The 23432-nt window shown below is 55.4% G+C and overlaps 1 protein-coding gene across 1 annotated transcript; it reads left to right on the top strand.

Annotated features, from left to right (window-relative positions):
- Positions 1–1882: 1882 nt before the first annotated feature.
- LOC116789560 (aryl hydrocarbon receptor-like) lies at positions 1883–23330 on the top strand. Its single transcript, XM_032693512.1, has 10 exons — positions 1883–1966; positions 4971–5158; positions 12510–12628; positions 15805–15894; positions 17481–17580; positions 17692–17828; positions 17983–18173; positions 18540–18649; positions 18951–19092; positions 19679–23330. The coding sequence occupies exons 1-10, from the start codon at positions 1926–1928 to the stop codon at positions 21474–21476; spliced, it is 2916 nt and encodes a 971-aa protein (XP_032549403.1). The 5' UTR covers positions 1883–1925; the 3' UTR covers positions 21477–23330.
- The last annotated feature ends 102 nt before the right edge of the window (positions 23331–23432 follow it).

The raw sequence follows: 23432 nt of genomic DNA, 5'->3' as shown, positions 1-23432 counted from the left end.
AGGAAGGTCACAACCAAACGTTTTACTCACTTCCCATCAAACTGACACCATCCCTGCTGACCTGGCATATTTTTGATCCCATTAGCTGCCTCTGCTTTGCCCCCGGCAAGAAGCGATCGAGTTTCATTTCAAGGATTTATCCCTGGAATTTGCAAACGGCTTCAAAAACCCAACCAAACAACCCACACAGGATGGGGCTGCATCTGGGTTTCCTTAACAGCTCTGTCTGCAGCTATCCCGGGTTGCTCCAAGCCCTGTCCAACATGCCCTTGGACACTTCCAGGGATCCAGGGGCAGCCACAGCTTCTCTGGGCAACCTGTGCCAGGGCCTCCCCACCCTCGGTCATGAAATGGCGAGGAGGCTGCGTTTGGTGATGGATACTCATCCAGGAGAGGATGCCCAAGGTGTCTTAGAGGATGGAGCAGGAAAGTAGCAGGTCCTGTTCAGCGTGGGGAGCTGTAGGAGTGATGTGGGTGGGCACTGTGCTCCCACACATCCACACAACACACGGGAGCGGTGTCTTGTCCCTGGAAATGGCAAGGGAGGGGAACAGGCTTGATTTTTAAGCGAAAGGATTTGTAGTAACGGGCAAACCACAGCTGGATGTGGCGTCTCTGTACCTGGCCTTTGTGTCCCTGGTTGCCTGTCCCTGTCATCCCTGTTTTCCCCACAGCAGCTGGACGGGGTGTGTGGGGGAAGAGCGAAAGCTTTGGACGGTGTTAACCCAGGGAATCACAAAGTGAGAGGGAACAGGCTGTTCCTGGAGGGGGACAAGCGAGGAGGTCAGGCTCTGGAACGGTGGCCCAGGGACACGGTGTTTCCGAGCATTCAGCATTCAGTGTCCCTGGCAGGGGGGCTGTCCCAGGGACACGGTGTTTCCCAGGATTCGGTGTCCCTGGTGGGGGGGCTGTCCCACGGACACAGTGTTTCCCAGGATTCGGTGTCCCTGGAGGGAGGGATGTCCCACGGACACGGTGTTTCCGAGGACTCGGTGTCCCCTGGAGGTTGTTTCCCAGGATTCGTTTTCCCCTGGGAGGGGCGATGTCCCACGGACACGGTGTTTCCCAGGATTCAGTGTCCCCTGGGAGGGGCAATGTCCCACGGACACGGTGTTTCCGAGGACTCGGTGTCCCCTGGAGGGTGCTTCCCAGGATTCGGTGTCCCTGGCGGGGGGGTTGTCCCACGGACACGGTGTTTCCCAGGATTCAGTGTCCCTGGAGGGAGGGATGTCCCAGGGACACGGTGTTTCCCAGGATTCGCTGTCCCCTGGGAGGGGCGATGTCCCACGGACACGGTGTTTTCCAGGATTCGGTGTCCCCTGGAGGATGTTTCCCAGGATTCAGTGTCCCTGGCGGGGGGTGTCCCACGGACACGGTGTTTCCCAGGATTCAGTGTCCCCTGGGAGGGGCGATGTCCCACGGACACGGCGTTTCCCAGGATTTGGTGTCCCTGGAGGGAGGGATGTCCCACGGACACGGTGTTTCCCGGGACTCGGTGTCCCCTGGAGGGTGTTTCCCAGGATTCGGTGTCCCTGTCGGGGGCTGTCCCACGGACACGATGTTTCCCAGGATTCGGTGTCCCCTGGAGGATGTTTCCCAGGATTCAGTGTCCCTGGCGGGAGGGATGTCCCACGGACACGACGTTTCCCAGGATTCGGTGTCCCCTGGAGGATGTTTCCCAGGATTCAGCGTCCCTGGCAGGGGGTGTCCCACGGACACGGTGTTTCCCGGGATTCGGTGTCCCTTGTCCCCAGGACCGGAGGTGGCGGGGGCGGGACCGATGCCGAGGGGGCGTGTCCGGGGGTGTCCGGGGTGTGTCCGGGGCGTGTCCCCGCCGTGTCCCCGCCGTGTCCCCCCAGCCCCGCCCCGGGCGCGGTCCCGCTCCGGCTCCCGCTGCCGCCGGTGCCGCTCCCGCCGCCCGCGGGATGTACGCCGGGAGGAAGAGGAAGAAGCCGGTGCCCAAGAGGTGGGTGCAGGGAGGGGGTTCCCCCCCCCCCCCGGGACCCCCGGGCGGGGCGACCGAAAACCGGGCAGCGGGGTCCCGGCTGGATCCGGGGAGCTGCCGGGAGCTGCCCTGGTGGGAGCACCGGGGGAGCGGCATGCTTGGGTTACTCGGTTTTAATTAGGGTTAATTGGAGCTAACGCTGTGTCGGCTCTGGCACGCTGGTGGGAAACCAGAAATCCCGAGGATGCTCGTCCTGAATCCCAGTGAGGATCCTCGCTGGAGAGTTTGGGCTGCTCGGCTGTGATTTGCAGGCTGGGCTGGGTTTCGGTGCCTGCCTAAATCAAACGTACAACGATTACTAATTACCAAAGCATCTCAGTTCCTTAATAATTAATTACCACGCTGCTCAACAGCTGTTGCATAACATCCCCCTCGGTGTGTCCCCGGTGTTTCCTGGCTCCCTCATGCCTTCCCCCCACCCCAGCTCCCGAGTCCTGTCAGCCTGTTTAACCTCAGGCTTGCAGGTGTTTTGGAAATCAAGGTGGATATATATTTTTGGGAGGCCGTGGAGGCGACGGATGAGCTGAACCCAAGCCTGGGACGAAGGTGGGAACATCGACATTATAAACCTGTGGTGAAAAGTTAACTCAGAGCCTCTCTTGGCTATTTATTTGGGAGTCTTCCTGTGGAAACATGAAGGGTGGTTGTTCTGCCTCAAACCTGCCTCCTGTTCACCTCGGAGCAGCGATTCCAGCCCTCTGGCGTACCAGACTCAGAGTTTGGGCTGGATTTGTGTGGCTCAGGGTGTGGGAGAAGATGTCTTTTTGGAGCAGAAGGGCCCTCGTTCCCTGGTTCTGCAGGGTCAGCCTTGGGAATGGGAAGAGATTATTCTTCTCTGTGCCCGGTCAGATCTTGGGGCGGGATCCTGCCGGGAGAGACTGGGTGGAGCCGGGCTGGGGGCAGCGGGATGTGCAGCCACCCGGACGGGGTGGGGAGGATGGGGTGAGGGACTTCTCCGGCCCCTTTGCAGTTTGCCCAGGGCTTTTTACTTAAAAAAAAAAAAAAAAAGAAAAAAAAAAAAGGAAATTAATAAAGAGCAATATATCAGCTCAGGAAAACTCCACTACTGGGAATAATAGACCTTGGTACTTGCCAGCTTGCAGAAGGGATGAACTTCCTGCTGGGTTCCCGTTCAAAGGGCAGCTGGGGAAAAGCAAACCACAGCAGCAGCACGGCCTTTGCCCCGCCGGGAGCAGAGCTTTCCACCCGGCTCCGCTCCGGCCCCTCCACTTGGGGGCAGTTTGCAATGTTTGCGTGGTTTGTAACCATTTCACGGGGCTCCAGCAAACAGAACAGGGGCTCAGACCTCTCTGATACACTTTTCCTTGCCTGATGTGCAGGTGTTGAGCAGCTTTGTTGAACGCCAGGGCTCGGTGTGCTGTGCTGGGGCGCCAGCGCTGCCCGGGACACCCTGAAGGGGCTGGAGCTCTGCCCTGCAAAGAGGGGGCACTGGGGATGGAGGTGGTCCAAAGAGAAGGGAATTGAGAGAGATTTCAAACATCTAGACCAGTCTTTACTGTTTCCATGAGCCATTTTCCTCACTGTCACCCCCCCCTGAGGGTGCATGCTGTGTGCTGCAGCTGGGGACATGCAGGCACAGAGATGCTGGGGTGTCCTCCCTCAGCCTTGGGGTGACTCGCCGCTGGCTGTGTCACCCCGTGTGCCTCAGCCAGGGGACTTCCAGTGCCTAGCCAGAATATCCAAGAGATCCCATTACAACTCTGTGTTTTACCCACTCCTGTGCTCATCTCCAGTCTCGTTTTCTCTTCTTTCTGGCTGTTTGGGGGCTGGATTTGGAGAGTGAGCGAGCTGAGGACTTTGAGGGGTATCTGAGGAAACTCAGACTAATTTGCTTCACCTCTTTTTTTTTCTAATCAGAGTCAAGGGAAAACTGTTTTTAATTTTTTTCCTTCCTGTGCTGTGATTGTGATTTCAAAAGTGTTTAATCCACTAAACCCATAAAAGCCCTGGTGCCAGTGTGTTTTGCCCAGCTTGTATGGACGAGTTTGGTGCTGAGTTGTTCCAGTGGTCCTGAGTGAGGATCTGGCCCTCCTGATGCTGCTGTTACAAACCAGCAGGATTGAGCTTTCCTGGGGAAATGCTACAATTTTCCATTCATCCTTAGGAGATCCCTTGGTCACTCGCTGAGCTGAAAATTCAACAGGCACCTCGCTGCAGTTCATTTAGTGCTCGTTTCCCTTCGTGTCACACTTGCTAGCAGCCCTGCCAGATGAGATTGGAGAGTGGTGGTGGAGGAGAGAGCTTAAATTGCTGCTAAATACTGGCAGATCCTGTTATCCAAAGCTCCTTTATGGGGAGAGGATGCCTGGGGAGGAGGAGTTTGTGGTTAGACAAATTCCGTCAAACAAAATGAGGTGCGTGTTAAGGGATGCAGCCGAGCCAGATACAGGGAGGGGGGGTCTGAAGGGTTTTTCTTCAAGCTACGAAATTCACATTGGCATTAAAAAATGAAGCAGACAAGGTGACACCCAAGACTCATTAAAGTTGTTAACTGAGCTCTTGCTGCTGTGCGGGGCTTTTGGCTGGAGTGTGTGAAATAACTGCAGCTGATAGAGATGGCATCTTGTGTTGGCTTGAGGCAGAGGAGAGCTGCTCTCGTGGACACTGTTCCTTCTGCAGGACCAACCTTCTGAGGGTTGGTCCCAGGGCCTGTCTGGCATCAGATGCTGTTTTAGTTTAGAAATACCCATCTGAAAGGAGCAGAAATCAGAATATTGGAAGTAAACAATTTTTTTTGCATCTACTTTGCTTTTTTTTTTTTTTTTAATTGTCCAAGTCGTGGAATCCCAGAATGGGTTGGGTTGGAAGGGACCTTAAAGCTCGTCCCATCCCACCCCCTGCCATGGGCAGGGGCACCTTCCACTCTCCCAGGTTGCTCCAAACCCCGTCCAGCCTGGCCTGTGGGCAATCCCAGTGTGATTAAAGTCTCCTTTGCCTCTCCCAGCCCCAAACCACCACCTGCTGAGGGTGTGAAGTCCAACCCCTCCAAGCGGCACCGCGACCGGCTCAACCAGGAGCTGAACAAGCTGACGGGGCTGCTGCCCTTCCCTGAGGATGTGCGCTCCAGGCTGGATAAGCTCTCCATCCTGCGGCTGGCCGTTGGATACCTGAAGGTCAAGAGCTACCTGACGGGTGAGTGTCCGTGTTGTGAGGGGGGAAGAGCCCACATTCCCACTAGTCACCAGGACGTGGGGACAGGGACATGCTTCATCCCCAGTGCCTTGGGCTCGATGGAGTGGGTGATGGACACTGGTGGAGGCAGAGCATGTGGAGGGCAGGAAGGCAGAGGCAGCTTTCTGTGCTTGGAGGCTCCTGTTGTGTCCTCTCGCCCCCGCAGACTGAATAGACTTGGCTCCCTTAGCTTTTGCTTCATGCCCAGCCCTCTGGAGCTCTCCCAGGGCCCTCTCCAGCTGGGATGCTGGTCTCCAGGAGGAGACCCCGGTGCCAAACTCTCCAGATGGGACCTGTGCCTCCAAGCAGGAGCTGGTTGCTGCTGGCTGTGCTCAGCGTGCACTTCCCAGCGTGAGAGCTGCTCTGGAAATGCAATTGGCATTGCAGGGATTTGTGTTCCTCCTTGGACACCCGTCCTGCCAGGCCAATTACTCCCATTTGGCCACTTGCCTTTGATTTCCAGCTCCTTCCCCTTGCTCTGCTCCTGTTTGCCCTGAAGTTCATCGTATTTGACTTCAGATCATCCCCCCGATTCATCAAGGTCTGCCTGGTTCCAGCCCTGCCCGATGAAGACCCGTGTCAGCTGCAGGTCAGGGCAGCCTGTTCCTGGCTGTTCCTGTTCCTGGTGTGTCCCCTCAGGCATTCTGGGGGGATGTGGTGAAGCCCCTCGTGCTGTGCTTTCTGCTCCAGTCTTGCTTCATGCAGGTCCCTCTCCTGCAGCAGGAGAGCATGGCATCACCTGGTGAGCTTCCCTGTCCCTCCCTCCATCCACAGCCCAATAAGGCCATCCTGGCCTTATGTCCAGGCAGGAGACAGTGGATATTTTGATAGACTGATAATTGCCTTATCTCCAGGCAATTGATAGACCAATTGCATGTGGGTTCACAGGGTGATGCCCTGAGGCTCCTTTTCTTCTTGTGCTGCACTTCTTGTGCTCCCTCCATGGCTGGAGTGGAGCTTCCCTGTGTTGTCTGCGTCGAGCCTGGCTGAGGGAGGGGGTTCCAACCTTCTCCAGCTTCTCTGGTATTTCTGATCCTTGGGTACTGTGTGCCTTTGGCTTGGGAACTGGGTGTAGGAAGTCAGGCATCAGGGTCTGGGGCAGTGTTTGGGGTGGGACAGAGTGGAAGACAACCCGTAGTGGGTTTGAATCAGTGCCTGCTTACAGGGTGGATATTAGGGAAAGGGTCTTGCATCTGGGTGGGGCCCTGGTTTCCATCACAGAGTAGTGACTCACTGCACCATCTTTTAAAGTTGCTTTGCTTTTAAATGTTCTCTCTTCTGTCCGTGCTTTAGCGAGAAACCAGAAAATTAGTAGTTTGCTGGAAATGCAAACTACTATGCAAGGTTCAGGTGTAGAGAGGGAAGCCCTCAGAGCTCCCTGCATGCCTCCACAGGCTGATTTTGGGCACACACATCTGCTGTAAGTCCTCTGTCCTCTGCTGCAAGTGCTGCAGGTGTTGCACAGCTCTGGTGTCTCAGTTTCTCTGTGCAAAATATAAAAAAAAAATTAAAAAAAAAAAAGGAAATTTGGCTTTTGAGTTGGGTTGGTTTTGGCTGTGACCCCTGGGCTGACTCTTCCCCATAGTCAGAAGAAGGAATAGACCCAGGAGTCCAGGTTTCCCTCTTCCTTTGCTTTTGGCATGCACTTGTCACCAGCTGTGGGTGATGCCCTGTGGGTACCTCAGGGGGGGACCTGCCATAGCTGAGCACTCCTGTGCTTGCTCTTCTCACCGAGCTGAGGCTTCTCCACCCTCCCCAGGCCAGAGCCTGCTTTGGGCATCACTGAACTGTCACAGAACCATAGAATGGTTTGGGTTGGAAGGGACCTTAAAAAACATCCAGTTCCAAATCCATCTTACCGGAGGTTATATGGATAAAGCACAGCAAGGTAGGGGCTCAGGGCTTGGTGTCTCCCAAGCTTTCCTCATCAGAGCTGGCCTCTGAGTGCTGGTGGATAGCGATGACAAGCCTGGTACTATCAAAACCTGCCTTAGAGGCACCCTGAAGGTTTTGTCACTCGTATAAAAATGGACTGAACCTCACTGCCAGCCTCGTGCTGAGCTCCTGTCTGCAGACCATTTTGCAGTGGTTGCTACTTGGACCTGTCTTGGTCTCCCAGACAAATCTGGAGTGACTTTGCTGATCCCTGTCTCTTTGAGAGCAAGTGCCCCAGGAGAAAAGCTTGTCCCTACGTTGGCAGTGCTGAGACTGCCGCGGTGCTCTGGGCTCCGTGTGCTGTGATGGGAGCCCCACTTGCTGCAAGCAGTGAGAGCTCATGAAAGCTTGGGTGGGTTTTAGTGCTGAGCGGCTTGGAAAAGCTGCAGCTGGCTGGAGAGCTGTGCTGGGCTTCGTTTCCTACAGTTCCTGTGACAAAGGAAGCAGATTCTGGGCTTGCAGATGTGGCTCTGCCAAGGGTGAGCAAGAAAACGGGGCTAAAAATGCTCTGTGAGGTGGAGAGGGTGTGCTTAGGGAATGTGCTGCCATGCCCTCTTCCTGGGTCACCCAGGTGGAGGGGTCTGCAATGGGGAGGATCATGGAGTCTTAGAACAGTTTGGGTTGGAAGGGACCCTAAGGATCATCTCCTTCCACCCCCTGCCATGGGCAGGGACACCTTCCACTAGCCCAGGTTGCTCCAAGCCCCGTCCAACCTGGCCTTGGGCACTTCCAGGGATCCAGGGACAGCCACAGCTTCTCTGGGCAACCTGTGCCAGGGCCTCCCCACCCTCCCAGGGAAGAATTCCTTCCCGATATCCCATCTAACCCTACCCTCTTTCAGAACCCATGGAAAACCCTCTCCTGCTACAAGAGCCTGGCAAAGCTTGGGATGTCTAAGAGCTCCTAACAAGCAGAGGATAGTGGGGTCCCTCCCTGTGCCCCCTGGCCCACACCCAGCCCAATGCCAGCCTGGGGCAGGAAATGCCATTGGCCACGTGTGGGCCACACGTGTGCCCTGGCTGTGTTTACCTTCCTTCCAAACCTCCTCCAGACACATCTGGGCTGCTGCCCAAGGGTGAGGGAGGGCAGGGTAGTGTCCTGCACTGGCTGTGACACGTGGCAAGACTGTCTCCTGCACATCTGGCTTCCCACGAGGATGTGCTGGGTGGAATATTCCTGCCACCACTGGCCTTCGAGTCCTGGCGGGTCTCCATCCACCTACCTGTGGAGGGGTGCAGGATGAATCCTCCTAGACCCCTGCTGGACATTCACCATCCCTGCACTGGTGCAGTGAGGAAGGTTAGATCCAAGATCCCCATCTGTGCCAGGGACTGGTCCGGGGAAACCCACTGCAGCTGACCCTGCTGGCACAGGGGCTTGGCTTAGGAGGTCTCCCCAGGTCCTTTCCCACTGCTGCTGCTGGTCACACCAGGTTCCTTCCCAGTGCTCCACTGCAGGGCAGCTGGCACAGGTCTCACTGGGCAATCTCACTGCCATCAGTGTTAAATTAGCTTTTTTGTTCATCTCCTCGTGTTTTGTTGTTGCCACGGGCCAGAGCTGCAGGGGTCTGGGCCTGAAGCAGCTGATGCAGTGAAAGGAGTCAAGTTTAAATCTGTCCCTGGGTGAGATCCTGCAGGACTGTGTGGGATGAATGTTTGCAGCAGCAGGTCGGAGAGGCTGGCATGGGCTTTGGGGATGCCAGAGCTCTCCTGGGCATTTCTGTGCTCCTTGGGAAATACTGGGTGACTTTTCCTAACAGGTTTATAGTCTGTGGCTTTGGCATTTGTCCGTTTTACTTGGATGGCATGAGCCTGCTCTGCTTGGCAAAATGCCTCTGTTAAACAGCTGGGGCAAAGTTTGGTGCTAATTTGACAGGGTTTGGGATCAGATCCAAGAGCAAAACAGTTGTGCATGGCTTGGTGTTGCGGGAGGAGCTGGGAGCTCCTGGTGTTTTGGTGCCAGGCATCTCTGGAGCCAGTTCAAAGGGCAATGCTTGCCGTGGGCAAAGCCTGACACCTCCGACTGGTGTAACCCAGCCCGTGAGAGCAGAACTGACTCTGGGGTTGTCACCAATAACCCTTTTTTTTTCAGTGCCAAATCCATGCCAGAGGCAAGGGATGTGTGACAAGCAAAAAGTGGAGAGATTGGATTGCTTTGCTCCTTTTTCCTTCTTTCTCCTGCTTGAGGACTTTCCTCCAATTGCAGGGCTTAGAAACCCCCTTGCAGAGGAAAGAAAGCCCCCAAGGGTGGATGAAAATGTTACTGATCCTGTCTGGCATCTTCCCTGGCTGAATGAAAGCCTTTTCAGTCTTTGGGGATCACGCCAGCACAGGAAACCTCATCCAGTGCTCTCATGGTGCTGGGGTTCAGGACAGAGCTGGATTTTCCTATTGGCGGGGAGGTACAGAGACAAAGCAAACGATCAATGTGATCAAAGCAATGTCCCATTTATTATTTTAATCAGTTAACTTTTATACAGTTTAGTTTGTTCAGGGCACATGCTCACAACAAGGTGATTGGATAGCTCAGTCTGTGCACACATCTCATGCTTGCAGTTTATTGGACCTGGTTCTTTGTCCACGCGGCCTAAGATCATACTTGGCATGCAAAGGTCCTTTCTATTGATCTGCCTTTAGGGTTTTTTGCGAGATCTGCAGGTGCTTCATTATCTCCAGTTTCTCAAGGCTTTCTTACTATAAACATACTATGTTCTCAAACCTTAGAGTTATAAACACACGGCTAACAAGTATAAACATTGCATATTTTCACACAGCTTGTAAATATAAACATTACACCGCTTGCCACTTCTGAAGTCATGGCAAGCAAGGCCTGCAGAACGCAGGAAAAATTGTTCAGAGAAATCTCTCTGTTTCGGCCACATTTTCCCCTCCTATCTCCCCTCCAGAGAGCCCTTATCCAAGCACTTTGAAAATAGAAATTATCACCAAATCGCTTCACCAAATGCCTGGAATTTGTCTAGTATTGCAGATGACTTTTCTTGTGGTCTTTTTCGTGGAAGTACGGAATCGTTAAGATTGGAAAAGGCTTCTGTGATCATCAAGTCCAACCATTAATCCAGCACTGCCAAGCCCACCACTAAATCATGTCCCCAAGCACCACATCGTCGTGAGGTGTGGTGAGAATTAATTCCCACTTATTCTCAAGGATGCGCAGCAGGAGGCTGGAAAAACTGGGCACAAACAGCAAAAGTGCATCGTCCTTTTATCTGCAGTTGTTTCTATTGCTGTGGGTACATCATAGCTTGGATACATGTTGGACCTGTTTCCTGTTGGATGCTGTTAAGCCCACAGCAGCTCTCCCCAGCTCTCCCTGCAGATGCTGCTGGCGGGCACTGGGAGAGAGCTGGGGACCACACGTTCCCGGGATGTGCGTCCTCTCAAATCACTCACTGCCCTTTTGGAGCTTTGTTTTGGAAGAACTCGTTCCTTTTTGAAACCCCCTGCCAGCCTGCCTCGTTTCAATGCTTCAGAGAGGAGTCAGCACTTCAAAAGAAATCAAATTTAAAAAAAGGGACGATGTTTCATTTTGAAATTATTCCGCTCCATGAAGTGTAAATTGAAGCCAGACCCGTGGTCCAGATGGGCTCGGGGTGTTTGAACTTGGGGATCACATGGCAGTCACGTGAGAAGGCTTTTTGTTGGGTGACTCCTTGCCTTTCCTAGAGGTCTCAGATCCCCTGGCCTGGCTGATCCACCTCTGAGGGCACAGGATGGGAAAGGGCAGAAGATGTGACTGATGGAGAAGGTGGAGGTGCTGCCTGAGCATCGAGTTTTTGGGGAGGCTGAGGTATCCCAGCTCTCTCACCGACAGAGATCGAGGATAATTCTGCTTCGTGGCCTCAGAGCATCCTCCCCACTGCTCTTTGTGTCACCTTGTGCAAGGCCTTCAGCTAATTCCCTTTGCCCTACCTTTGTCCCTGCCCTGCCTGCTGACAGCCTGCATGGGCGGGCCCTTGTCCCTCAGGCTCCACACAGAAATACATCCCAGGGATGTTTTGGCCCCAAACTAGGTTTTAATACAAACATGCCAAGCCACCAGGGGGAATGCCTTTGCATGCTGATGGTTTGATGCAAAGCAAAATGCCTCATGGCAGCGGTTTCACGTGGAACTTTTTTGGGTTTTGAATTATTTTGGCTTTGAACTTGGTGCTCCCAGGGAACAAACCTTTAAAACCTTTCGATGGCGAAGCGAGAGCTTCTGCCATGGAGAAGATAAAATGTACGGTCAGGCTTGGGGTGGTTTGAGGTTCTTCCTCCTTTCCTACCACTCCCCCGAATTCAGAGGAGTTTTTCCCTTTGGATCCACCCAAGGTCACACACAGCACCATCTGACACACTAGGGCAGGCAGTGATCTCTGCTGGGATGTGGATCCCACGGGATAGGTGAGCTCTGTCTGATCTTGGGGCACTGTGGGAGCTCGTGGTGGTAGCAGAGGTGGGTGGTTCCTACATGGGGGCTGCTTTGAGCTTTACCTGTGTGGGTTTTTTTTGTTGAGCTGGCACAAAAACATGCCTTGAAATTGTCCTGAGTTTGGACTGAGGTTTTTCAGTGAGAATCAGCAGATGAAGTACCACGTTGGGGATGTCCCTGGGAGCCGCCCTCCTCATTCCTGTTCCCTGAACAACCAGTTCTCTGTGTGTCCTGTGATGCCCAAGGTCCTGCGACCAGGGCAGGAGGAGGTTTCATGTTGGTTGCACCCAAGGGTGTTGCCTTGAAGGGCTCTGGGAATGAAGCATGAGGCAGCACGTGAATCAGCCTGGGGAGGTCATGGCAGCGAGTCCTGGCAGCTGAGAGCTGCTCAGGTGTCCTGGGAGCGTCGTGGACACCAGCCCTCTGACCTGCTTCTGAGCAGCCAAAGGGAGAAAAAAAATATGGGTAATTTGGTGGCATCTGGGGTGGTTTGGAAAGGTTTGCCTCTGTCCTTCTTCAGCCCTGAAGAGCAGGAGAGCTGAGAGAGCACCCCACTGGGGTGGCTTGAAGTGAACTCCAGCTCTACCAGACTCTAACCTGCAGAGTTATTCCTGTATTGGGTGTTGTTTCCCAGCCTGGCCATCCCAGAAGCATTTAGCTCCCCTCTATCCTTTGCATCTCTGCCTCAGACCCTGGCAGAAGTGAGGTTTCCCAGAAATGGGATCAATCAGGGAAAATAATCTCTGGGAGGAAGCCTTGGGCAAGTTGGGCATGGCTCTGTCATGGGCTCTGTGCCAGTTCCCACTGGTCTCTCCTCCCTCCAAGCCAAGTCCACGGGCACTGGATGGTGTGGTGTGGCTGCATGAGCAGCCCTGGGGTGGGCAGGAGGAGGGAGAGGCTCCTGGCTTGCCTCTTCCACGCTGATTTCTTGCCTTCTCTCTTGCAGCCACAGCTCTGAAGGCTGGCAGCTGCCTGCTGGATCAGCCCAGAGCCCCAGGGGGGAGCAGACAGACGGACCTGCAGGTCAACGGGGAGCTGTTTCCTGAGGGGGAACTGCTGCTCCAGGTAATTTGGTCATTTGGGGGTCTTCCCAAGCAGCTCTGGAGCATGTGGTCCCATCTGTGGAGCAAGGAGAGACCCTGCCTTGCCTGGAGCTGCTTCCCTGTGATTTCTGCAGGCACTGAGCACCCAGGGACAGAGACCAGTGACACTGCCTGGCTGGGACAGATCCAGGTCCCCATCCCACCATTCCCTCTCATCCCCACTACCATTTTTTGCCCCTCTGGTTACACTACAGCTCACGGACTCAAGCTCCATCCCAGCCAAGAGGTTCAGGGATATCATATGGTGGTGTAGGGATTGACCCCTCATTAGTCTCCAGGGTGGTGTGTTCCTTATGTTCTGGCAAATGCTGAGAGGAGAATGATCATAGCTCAGGATAAAACGTCCCCCAGGAACTCTTTGCCCCACCTGGGGCATTGCATGAGCTCTGTAGAGATATGTTCCCTGCCTGCCTGGGATGGGAAAAGCCCAGCTTGAGTTTGTAGGTTGTGGGGGAGAAAAGAAGGGAAGATGGATCTTGAAAGGACTGGTGCAAAAAATCCGTGGCAGTGGGAGCTTTGTTTTGTAGAAAGGCCAGTGAGTGTCTAATGGGAGAGCTGTCAGGGAACTCCAGAGCACGAGGGGCTGGTGAACCACCTGCCCCAGGATGCTCTTGGTTTGAGCTGCCATTTGTAGATGTGAGCTGGAAGGAACTGGGATGGAAAGGTCACATGGAAAGGCTGGTTGCTGAATAAACACCTGGGCATGTGAGCTTAGCAGCCCTGCTCTTGGAGGCAGGGCAGATCTGTACGAGACCCTTAACTGCTCCCTGTTCCTGGCATTGCCTGTACCTGTGCTTTCACAGAATCCCAGAACAGTTTGGGCTGGAAGGGACCTTAAACCCCGTCTCATTCCATCCCCTGCCACAGTCAGAAACACCTTCCACTAGCCCAGGTTGCTCCAAGCCCTGTCCAACCTGGCCTTGGATACTTCCAGGGACAGGGCAGCCACAGCTTCTCTGGGCAACCTGTGGCAGAGCCTTCCCACCCTCCCAGGGAAGAATTCCTTCCCAACGTCCCATCCAACCCTGCCCTCTGGCAGTGGGAAGCCATTCCCCCTTGTCCTATCCGTACATACCCTTTACAAAGTGCCTCTCCAGCTCTCTTGGAGACTTTCTGGGCCTTCACTCCTCTTCTGCCACCTCTCCAAACACCAGCAGATGGATGCTTGGCTCCTTGAAGTCTGCCTTCAGTCCCTGCAGCCCCGAGCTGTGGGGCGGGCGGGTGCGAGCAGAGCCCCAGCACGAGGCTCCGTGTGGGATTTTGGCAAGGCAGCGACTCCTGGGAGCTCAGTGTGACTTCTGGCCATGGACCTCGGACCACACGAGGGCTCCCACGTGGGCTCCAGTCCCAGCTGTCTGCAAGTGTGGCAGTCACGGAGGAACAGCTGGAATAACGCGGTGGGGAGCCCGTGGTTGCCCCAGTCCCATGATGGAGCTGCTCCTGAGCCCTCTCCAGAGGTTTGGAGTTGGACCATCTGATGGCAATTTGTTGATCCCCCAGAGCCTTGGCAGCCCCGGGTGATTGAAGGCATCTGGACAGCTTATGAGGTGTGAGTGTGACAGAAATCCCCCACTGAGCTGCCTGGTGGCTTTTTTTTTTTTTCCCAAAGAGCATTTTAATCAGATACTGTAATTTGCAGAAAGCTCTGACTCGAGGCCCCTCGGGGGGCTGCAGCACACAAAGGGAAGGACCAGTCCCTCAGCAAGCTGGATCTGTGTGTTAGGTTTCCATTTAGGGTGTTCTTTTCCTAATTTCTCTCCATCTGTTCACTAATAAATGTATTACAGACAAGAGCAAGGGGCAAGAGTTACTGTCTAATGCAGTACTTTGCTTTTGGTGGAAATCAGTCTGAAATGGTCACCAGGTATCTCTGGATATTCATCTTGCCTCGTTTACTGGGTGTTCACTGGATGTGTGAGCTCCCTTCCCTTTACCCCAGCCGTGATCCTCTAGAGTTTTGGAACAGTTTCCCTAATTTGTAGTGAGGCCCTGGCACAGGTTGCCCAGGGAAGCTGTGGCTGCCCCATCCCTGCAAGTGTTCAAGGCGAAGTTGAACAGCTTGAAGAAACCTGGGCTAGTAGAAGGTGTCCCTGCTCGTGGCAGGGGATTGGAGCAAGATGGGCTTTAAGGTCCCTTCCAACCCAGACCACTCTGGGATTCTTTGATGTGTCAGGGCCTTCACAAATCTGGGATCTGATATTCCAGATTTTTCCACCTTCTTTTATTTCAAGGTGGGTGTTGGTTTTAGCTGCATCACCATCTCTGAATGATGTTGGTGACTGGGTTTGGTCCTACTTTGTGTCTGTTGTGACGAGTTGTTCATGTACCCTCGGAGCTGAGAGCAGCAGAGATGCCCTCGGGTGCTAAGGGTTAAAAAGCAGGTTTTGGAGGGGAGGAGGTGACTGGAGACAGTATGGGGAGAAGACATAGAAAAATAAGCTTGTATAACCTCTATTTAGGTTGAAGAGCAAGGCTTGAAGTGTCTTTGGATGTCATCCTTAAAATTAACGAGTGGATAAATAGGTCAGGTCAGGGAGTGACTGGAGTTTGGTTGCTATCTTTGAAGGCTTTGTTAGCTTGAACTGTCTCCAGGCTTATCCAGGAGTCTGCAGGCTCCTGAGTGGCTCAGAGTAGCCCTTCTTCCCCCTACACACCCATTGCTGCTCGTTATTGAAGTTGTAAGCAGGTTTTGTTAGAGGAAATCACAGAATCATAGAATATCCTGAGTTGGAAGGGACCCACAAGAGTCATCCTGTCCAAAGCAGAGCCCCAGAAGAGTGTAGCTGTACCCAGCTGGTGCAGCTGGAGAGAAGGAAACCAACTCTAGATCCTCCATGAAACCTCCCCTCAGCTGGTCCCTCCTGGTGCAGGAGCTGCCCTGCAGTGAGAGGCCTTCCACAATGGGTTTGGAGAAAGTGGTCAGTCCATCCCAGGTCACTGCTCATGCTGGGGACAAAAAGACCAACAGAATTAAGTCCTGTGTGGTTACCAGGTGCTTTCCTTCTTGGTGGGGTTCCTTGTTGATGAAGAAGGTCCCTTCCTGTCCCCCTGATGCTGAAGAAACACCTGAGGAATTCCATCTTTCAGCAGCTGGGTTGAAGCTGGGGAGGGTAACTCTGGCTCAACTTCTGCTTTCAGGCACTCAATGGGTTTGTCATCGCTGTGACAGGAGATGGCTACATCTTCTACATCTCCCCTACAGTGCAGGACTACCTGGGCTTCCATCAGGTGGGTACCGTGTTTTCCTGGTGTGCAGGTGGATGCACTGCTTGTCTGGGAAGGGGGTGCTGATAGCCATGCTGGCACAGCTATTTCTTCTCCCTTCCCAGCTCCCTTGGGTCCCATCTGATGCACATTCCCAAATGAGTCATGTTCTCTGGGGGCTGTGAAAGCCAAGAAGTGTGTTTGTGACTTTAGTGGGAGCAGATGCCAGCTGAGCTGTGGCAGCTCTGTGTCCTCTTGCCTTTGTGTGTAAAAGAGGGGTGTGAGATATTTCTTGTATCGTCCTGCTGGGCACACATGCCCTCACTTAGAGGGCTGAGGGAATCTCACCAACAAGCAGTGTCAGTGCCCTGCAGGACTGTGAGTTACATGGGATGCCAAGGAAAAGCAGGCCTCTCCCCATATCCACCCTCTTACCTCTGATTCCCCCCAGAATCCAGCTCCTTCGGCCAAAGGACTGAGGCAACAGGAGGGTTGTGAGGCTGCTAAACCTGTTTCATTGCAGGGATTCCTGGAGGACCTGTGGAGACTCATGGTGTTTGCTTCTTGTTCCTCTCTTTGCACCCTTTCCAAGCTCCCTGGGATCCTCATGGCTGATGCCCTAAGTCAAAACTGCTGTCAGGCAGCAGCTTCTCAAAGTATGTCTGGTTAAGCAGGAGACTCTCATCCAACATGTTCCTGAGGCAGGGACCTGGCAGTCGATGGCCTATGCTGCCCATGGGCTTGGCAGGACCTCTGGGATACACATTCCCATGGGTTTCGAGTAAACAAAACCTCCAAAACCCTTTTTTGAAACAGCAAACTCTCCTGCCTAAGTCTGAAAACAAAAATAATTGTTTGGTTTGGTCAAAATGTACTTGAAATTGTTTTTTACATTGATCCTGTGGAATACATTTGCGGAGAACCAGGGATGGCAATGCAGGAGAGAGCTTTGTGTGCTGTTGCAGACCAGCATTTTGTACTCCACAAGCCAATCCCCTCGGGCACCCCACAACCTGTCTGGTGCTGTGTCTGAATTTGGTCCTGAGAAGACACTACAAGTTAACATGGGTTCGCCCCACAGATGGGCAGCACACCTTCCCAAAGAGCAGGGGCTCCTGTGGCAGGGGAAGGAGCTGGAGTTTCAGCATTCCCATTAAGGACTGAGAGCCAGAGCCAGGGTGAAACATCCAAGGAAGGGCTGAATTACACTAGGAGAACCTCAGCCTTGGCAGTGTGGGGAAGAGGCTGGAAGGCTCTGCTTGGCTATGGCTGGGGAGTGCCAGGGAAGCAGAGAGTGTGTGGTCCTGAGCAGCCAGGGTTACCTGGACATCTCCCTTTCTACTGCTTCTAGAAACCTCTGAGCCGTTCCCGAGATTTCCCCGGGCAGACCCCCTCTCTGCTCCCTTTCCCTCCTTCCTGAGCCGTCCCTAAAAACACAGCCAGTCCTGCTCCTTGCTGCCCAGCACACAAAGCTGGTGGTGTGTGCCCGTTCCTTACACTCCGTCACTCCACTTTTAGCAGCCACGAAGGAAAACCCTGGGCCGTGTCCTCCTCCAGACACCTCTGCCAGGCTGGCCAGGAGCTGACGCTCTTCCCTTGTGTCATTCCAGTCGGATCTCATCTACCAGAGCGTGTACGAGCTGATCCATGCGGACGACAGAGCCGCCTTCCGCCGCCAGCTGCACAGGCCCCCGGCGCTCGCAGCCGACGGTGAGCACCGGCTGATCCCTGTGGGAACAGCCTGGCTCCAGCGGGTCTGAGCCGTGAGCTCGAGGTGTGCAGCACAGCTTGGAAAGCTTCCTTTTCCCTTGGGTTTTCCAGCCGTTCCCCCTGAGCAGCCACCGCTGGCTGGATGCAGCACCACGTCCAGCCCCCAGCGCGTCCATCCCGAGGAGCAATCAGAGAGGAGCTTCACCTGCCGCTTCCGCTGCTTGCTGGATAACTCCTCAGGATTTCTGGTAAGGCAGCCCCACGCTGGGACATCCCTCTGCTCCCCTTCTGCCCACAGTGTGTTGTTCCCTCAGGGCTGCCCGTGTCCCATAAGGGTGGAAGCACAGCCGGTTCCCACCACCCTGTTTGCTTCACTCCCACATGTTCTAATCCCCCCCTAAGGCCTTGAATTTCCGTGGGCGCCTGAAGTTCCTTCTCGGGCAGCAAAAGTCGGCATCAGACAAGTCCCCCGTTGCTCTCTTTGCCATTGCAACGCTCCTCCAGCCGCTCTCCGTCCTGGAACCTCAGACAAAGACGCTGATCTTCCAGACAAAGCACAAGCTGGACTTCACTCCTATGGCCTGTGATTCCCGGTAGGCCATCTCTCACCTTCCCCATGGCAAAATCCCTGGTGCTGGACAGAAAACTAGACCCTGTGGGAACAAGGAATGTCTGAGCCAGCTCCCAGGGCAAGGTGCCTGATGCTTCTGTCGCTCCACTGCAGCCCCCCAGTAACACGGGGAGCAGGTTAACTGGGCACCAGTGCTTCCTGTCTGCTGTGGTTTAGCCCAGCAAACCCAGCACAGGGTGGTTTTGTGGAGGAGGGGATGCAGCTCAGCCCGGGATGGAGAGTAGTACCAGCCAAAGCGGGAGGCTTTGGCGGGGGATCACATCTGGCTGGTAGGGTGCAACTGTGGGGGATCCATCCTGGTGTCCCAGGGTTTCTGTGCTATTTCCAGGGGGAAGGTTGTCCTGGGATACACAGACAGGGAGCTGTGCCGGAGGGGCTCCGGGTACCAGTTTGTGCACGCGGCTGACATGATGCTCTGCGCAGAGAACCACGTCAGGAGTGAGTGCTGGGGGCTGTCGGGGTGGGGGGTTTGTCAGGAGCTCTGCGCGTGCAGCTCTGGCCAGGCCATACCATTGCTCCTCAGTGCTGTCTGTGCCAGGGCTGGAGTGGCTGCAATAAAGGCTCTTCCTCCTGGGTGAGACCTGCTCGGGGAGCTGGCAGAGAGGCAGCGTCCTACACCTCCTGCCCCCAGAGCACGGGTGCGAGGTGCTCCTCGGCCTCGTGGCGTCTCACACGCATCACTCGTGTGCCCCCACGGAGGAACTCTGTGTGTGCCACCTCTCTTGTGTCCCTGCCCCAGTGATGAAGACGGGGGAGAGCGGGCTGACGGTGTTCCGGCTGCTGACCAAGCAGGGCGGCTGGCTGTGGGTGCAGTCCAACGCACGGCTCGTCTACAAGGGGGGCAGGCCCGACTTCATCATCTCCCGCCAGCGAGCCCTCTCGTGAGTATCCCTGGCTGCCTGCCCATGCTCTCCTGAGTATCCTTTGCTCCCTTCCCCTGCTCTCCTGAGTATCCCTGGCTGCCTGCCATGCTCTCCTGAGAATCCCTTGCTCCCTTCCCCCGCTCTCCTGAGTATCCCTGGCTCCCTTCCCCTGCTCTCTTGAGAGGCAGCAGGCAGCTGCCTGCCCCTGCTCTTGAGAGTATCCCTGGCTCCCTTTGCCTGCTCTCGTGAGTATCCCTGCTCCAGGCACAGGGAGGCCATGAGAGTGGAGGGAAGGGTGATTGGGGGGCACAGTTGGCACTTTGCAGCATGTGCCCTCCTGCAACATGAGTGAAACGGCTCTGAGGAGGTGGGTGTGGACATGGTCCTGCCTGGAGTGAGCCCTGGACGCTCAGCCCTTCCCTGAGCCATGCAGACCTCCCCATGGGCAAGCCAGAGCCCCCATCCTCCACCAGTCCAATCCAGCACCTTTCTTCTCTAGAAAAGCCAGGGTAGGGCTGTGAGCTCCTCTCTTGCTGTCAGAAGGGTGTTTTTGCCTGGCCCAGAGGAGAGGCTCATGCTGTTTCCATCTGTTTTTTCCCTGAAGGAATGAAGAAGGGGAGGAACATCTGCGGAAGAGAAACCTGCAGCTGCCTTTTAGCTTTGTCACGGGGGAAGCAGTCTTGTATAAGAATGACCTTCCCGGGTTCCTGGACCCCTTCCAAGCCAAGGAGGAGTTGCAGACACAAGCAAATTCCCACTCAAAGCAGCACTTGGTAGACCCCAACTCTCTCCTTGGGGCCATGATGAAGCAGGATGCATCCATATACAACTCCCACGCTGATAACATGCCTCAGTTCTCCTTGGCAGATTTCATCTCTGAGCCCGAGGGACTGGGCAGGAATGAGGACATCAGTGATGCCAAGGAGGACAGTGACTCCCTCCTGGTGGTGATAGAAACCCTCTTTGAGAAGAGCGAGGTGGAGGGAAATGTCTGCCAGAGCCTCAGCATGGACCACGCAGAGCTGCAGCAGTGGGAGGAGGCTCTGCTCAGCTTGGGGGCAGAGGAGGAGTCGCCAGCTCAGGGGGTTGGCCAGAGGCCAGGCACCGAGGTGACATCCTGTGTGGAGCAGATGCTCCTCAGGGAGGATGCTGGGAAGAGCACGGACTTCCCACACTGCAACGAGGAAAACAGCATTGTGGCTCATTTCCAGCGCTGCTGGGCAGCTAATTCAGTGCCTCAGTCCCCGGCACAGCCCCGGGCCCTGGGTGCACAAGGAGGCCAAGGTGCTGTGGTGTCTGCAGGCTCCATTAGCTCTGAGGTGAGCTCAGCTCAGCCAGAGCAGCAGGTCCCGTTTGACCCAGCCAGGCTGGTGGGAGGGACTGTGCTGGGTGTCCCAGTCCCCAGCACCAAATCCCCTGTAGCACTTCAGCGGGCAAGCCAAGTGCTTCAAGCAGAAGTTGCCCCCTCTGCTCCTGTGGATAACGCTGTTCCTGCTGCTCAGAGCCAGCTGGGGTGCCAGCTGCTGGGCTCAAGCTGCCCACCTCCCGTGCACTCAAACACATTAGTGACTCGGTGGCACCATGTCCCGCTCCAGGCAAACCCGGCTTTGGGTCAGAGCGCTCCTCCTGGAGGCTGCCCATCAGCGGCTTGGATGGCCAGTGCTCCGAAACAGCTGGAAGCAGCAGGAGCACACATGGAGTCCCAGACTCTGCTGGCTGGACGCCCTGAGAACCCCCCGGGGGCCGGGCTGTGGCTGCCACCCCCCTCCCAGCCTGCTCCTTGCCCTGCCCAGGGCTTGCACGAGTCCTTGTTCTCAGGGGATGGGAACCTCCGTGAGGAGGAGGCTGCTCTCCCTGCACGAGTGCCAGCACCCTTAGGAGCCAGGCAGCTGCCAGGGGATGGTGGCTTCCCCAAACAGCCCCTGGCACCCCAGCTAGAGCCCAGCGTTTCCTGGGAAGGGGAACAGGCAGTGCTCCGAGAGGCCGAGTGGATCTCGCAGCACCAGCTGTGGCTCCCCCAGGCTGGGGCAGGTCCAGTGCAACACAGCGGGCTCCTGCTGGCATCCAGCACGGCTCCCAGCACCCACCGGATGGACCCTGTCGTGCCGCCGGAGTGCCAGTATGGAAATAGCCTTCTTAGGCAGGAGACCAATTTCCTCAGGGACGCCTCCAAAGTATCCCTTCCCCAGCAGCTGGGTGCCTTGCCTTGCCCCAGCGAGAACCACCCCGGAGCATCCCGTCCCTCGGCGGGCGCGGTTCCGAGGTGCTCAGCAGCTGTCCCTGGGAAGGGGGGTGCAGGAGCACCCCCGTGCTCGGAGCGGGGCCCTGGCTGCCCGGCGGGGCAGCGGCTCTGTGCCTGTGACATCCAGCCCAAGGTGAGGTGTGAGGGCTGCAGGACATGAGGGGTGCCCCGGCTCGTGGGGAGGCAGCGAGGGGAGCTGCCAGGGGCTGCGGGCACACCGGCCTTTGTGGGCAGCCTGCTTTGAAACATCACTGTGAACTGGGAGCCGCGTTTTGGAAAGCCACCAGCAGCTGTGGGCCCTTCTCATACCTGCAAGTGGTGCCCTGTGCTTCCTGGTCACTCAGCATTTTGTCTTCCAGCGCTGTCAGGCAGTCGAAGATGCAGTGGTTTGGACTTTTTTTTCCCATGAGAAGTCTTTCAGGGAGATGCAGCCATGCCAGTGTGGAGGTCTGTGGGCTCGGGGGGTCCGAGGAAGGACACTGTGCTTGCCTGGCCCATGTGCTTGGGGCAGCCTCTTGCAGGTGGACCTGCTCCCTCGCATGTAGCACTGCAGGTAGCACTGAATGGCTGTTTCTTGGCTCAGTGTGGTCTCCTCATCACCTGTGTGTGTGGGCCACCCTTGTCACGTTGCTGTTCAGTCCCCTGCATCATCTCCACCTGCCTGAGTCCCTCTGCTCCCTCCCTCCTGTGCTCTTCATCTCCTCCAGAGCCCCTGGTGACCCAGTTCATTTAGAAATGGGATGTTACCAAGCACTTTGAGAAGCTCAGCAGCACTGAAGGGTCTCACTGGGAGGTGGAGGTGGTGAGAGCAGAGGCATCCTGGCGGTTTGGGCTCTCCAGGAGCCTTCCTGGGGGATTTGGGAGAGGTGGGTACCAGGCTGTTGTGACCTTTCTGGGCCAATGCAGAAGCTGCTCTTGGTTTTGTCAGTGGCTTGTCCTCTCCTTCCTCTCCTGCGCCTTGCAGTTCCATCAGATGGAGGAACAATGGGGTTCCTCCTGTGGCTTTGCCAAAGCAGTGAGAAAGAAGGGCAGGGTGGGATGCAGTGACCACTGGCTGCTCTACAGACCCACTTTGTGCCCCTCAAAGCGCTGTCCTGGAGCCAACAACAGTCACTTTGTTGAATTCCCTTTATTTTCTATATTTTTAACCTAAGATGTGAATTCATTTTTTTCTTCCCCCACCATGGGGCACATTCTCCCAGATCCATCAGGGAAACCCACAGAAGCAGCAGTGATGGGGGAGGGTGTGTTCGATTTGAGACCACACTGGAGTGCAACTGTTGTATCAGAGAGAGGAGAGTGATTGGGGATCTTCACATCTTCCCCCCATGCACCCATCACCCTCAGCATCACATCTGCCTCTCACACCACTATTAAGCATTTACCAAGCAAATTAAATCAGGTAATTAGTGCAGGGCCAGCAGCCAGGCAGTGTGTCCTGGTGTGGAGTGGCATTGTCTCCCTGGATCTCTTCCTTTGTGTCCTGCTTTGCCTCGCTGTACCAGGGCTGATGGGGCTTGGGAAAGGTTAAGCTCCTGTCTGCAGGCTGGGGGCAGAGAGATGCTGAAATGTGCCAGACCCCTCCAAAGTGGCCTGGAGGAGCACTTCGGACAGGACAAGGAGGCGGCTCACCATGATCCGGACCCAAAAAGCAGCAGGATGGACTCTGCTCACCAGCCTCTGCTGTCCTGGCACCGGTGAGACGACGTGAAACACGGGGTGCCAAGGGCACAGGCTCCAAGGGTCACCTCGGGGTGGGGGCACCCACGAGGCTCTGCTGCCTGGGGCCCTGACAGACCCCCTGGTGCTCTGTGACTGGTGTCTGATCTCTTCATACCTTGTGGCTGTGCACATAAAGTCTGTTTTGGTGGCAGTGTCTCATTTTACGCTCGGTGATTTCTTTGTGCTGCTCTTGGCAGCCGGATGATGCCGAGGAGAAAGAGACGTTCTAAGACTCACCCCCCCCCCTCCCCGTGTTTGTTTGTGTATTAAAAGGTTGTGTATTTGCTTTGTACGGTGGTGATGTTTGTTTTGACCTGAATCAGTGTCTGTCTATTTCCTCCCCGATTGAGCAGGTGCTGGGAAAAGCCTGGCCCTGTGTGACACACTCCAGTGT

The sequence above is a fragment of the Chiroxiphia lanceolata genome, chromosome 7, assembly GCF_009829145.1.
Source record: "Chiroxiphia lanceolata isolate bChiLan1 chromosome 7, bChiLan1.pri, whole genome shotgun sequence".
Lineage (NCBI taxonomy): Eukaryota > Metazoa > Chordata > Aves > Passeriformes > Pipridae > Chiroxiphia > Chiroxiphia lanceolata.
This window is presented reverse-complemented; position numbering and strand designations above follow the sequence as displayed.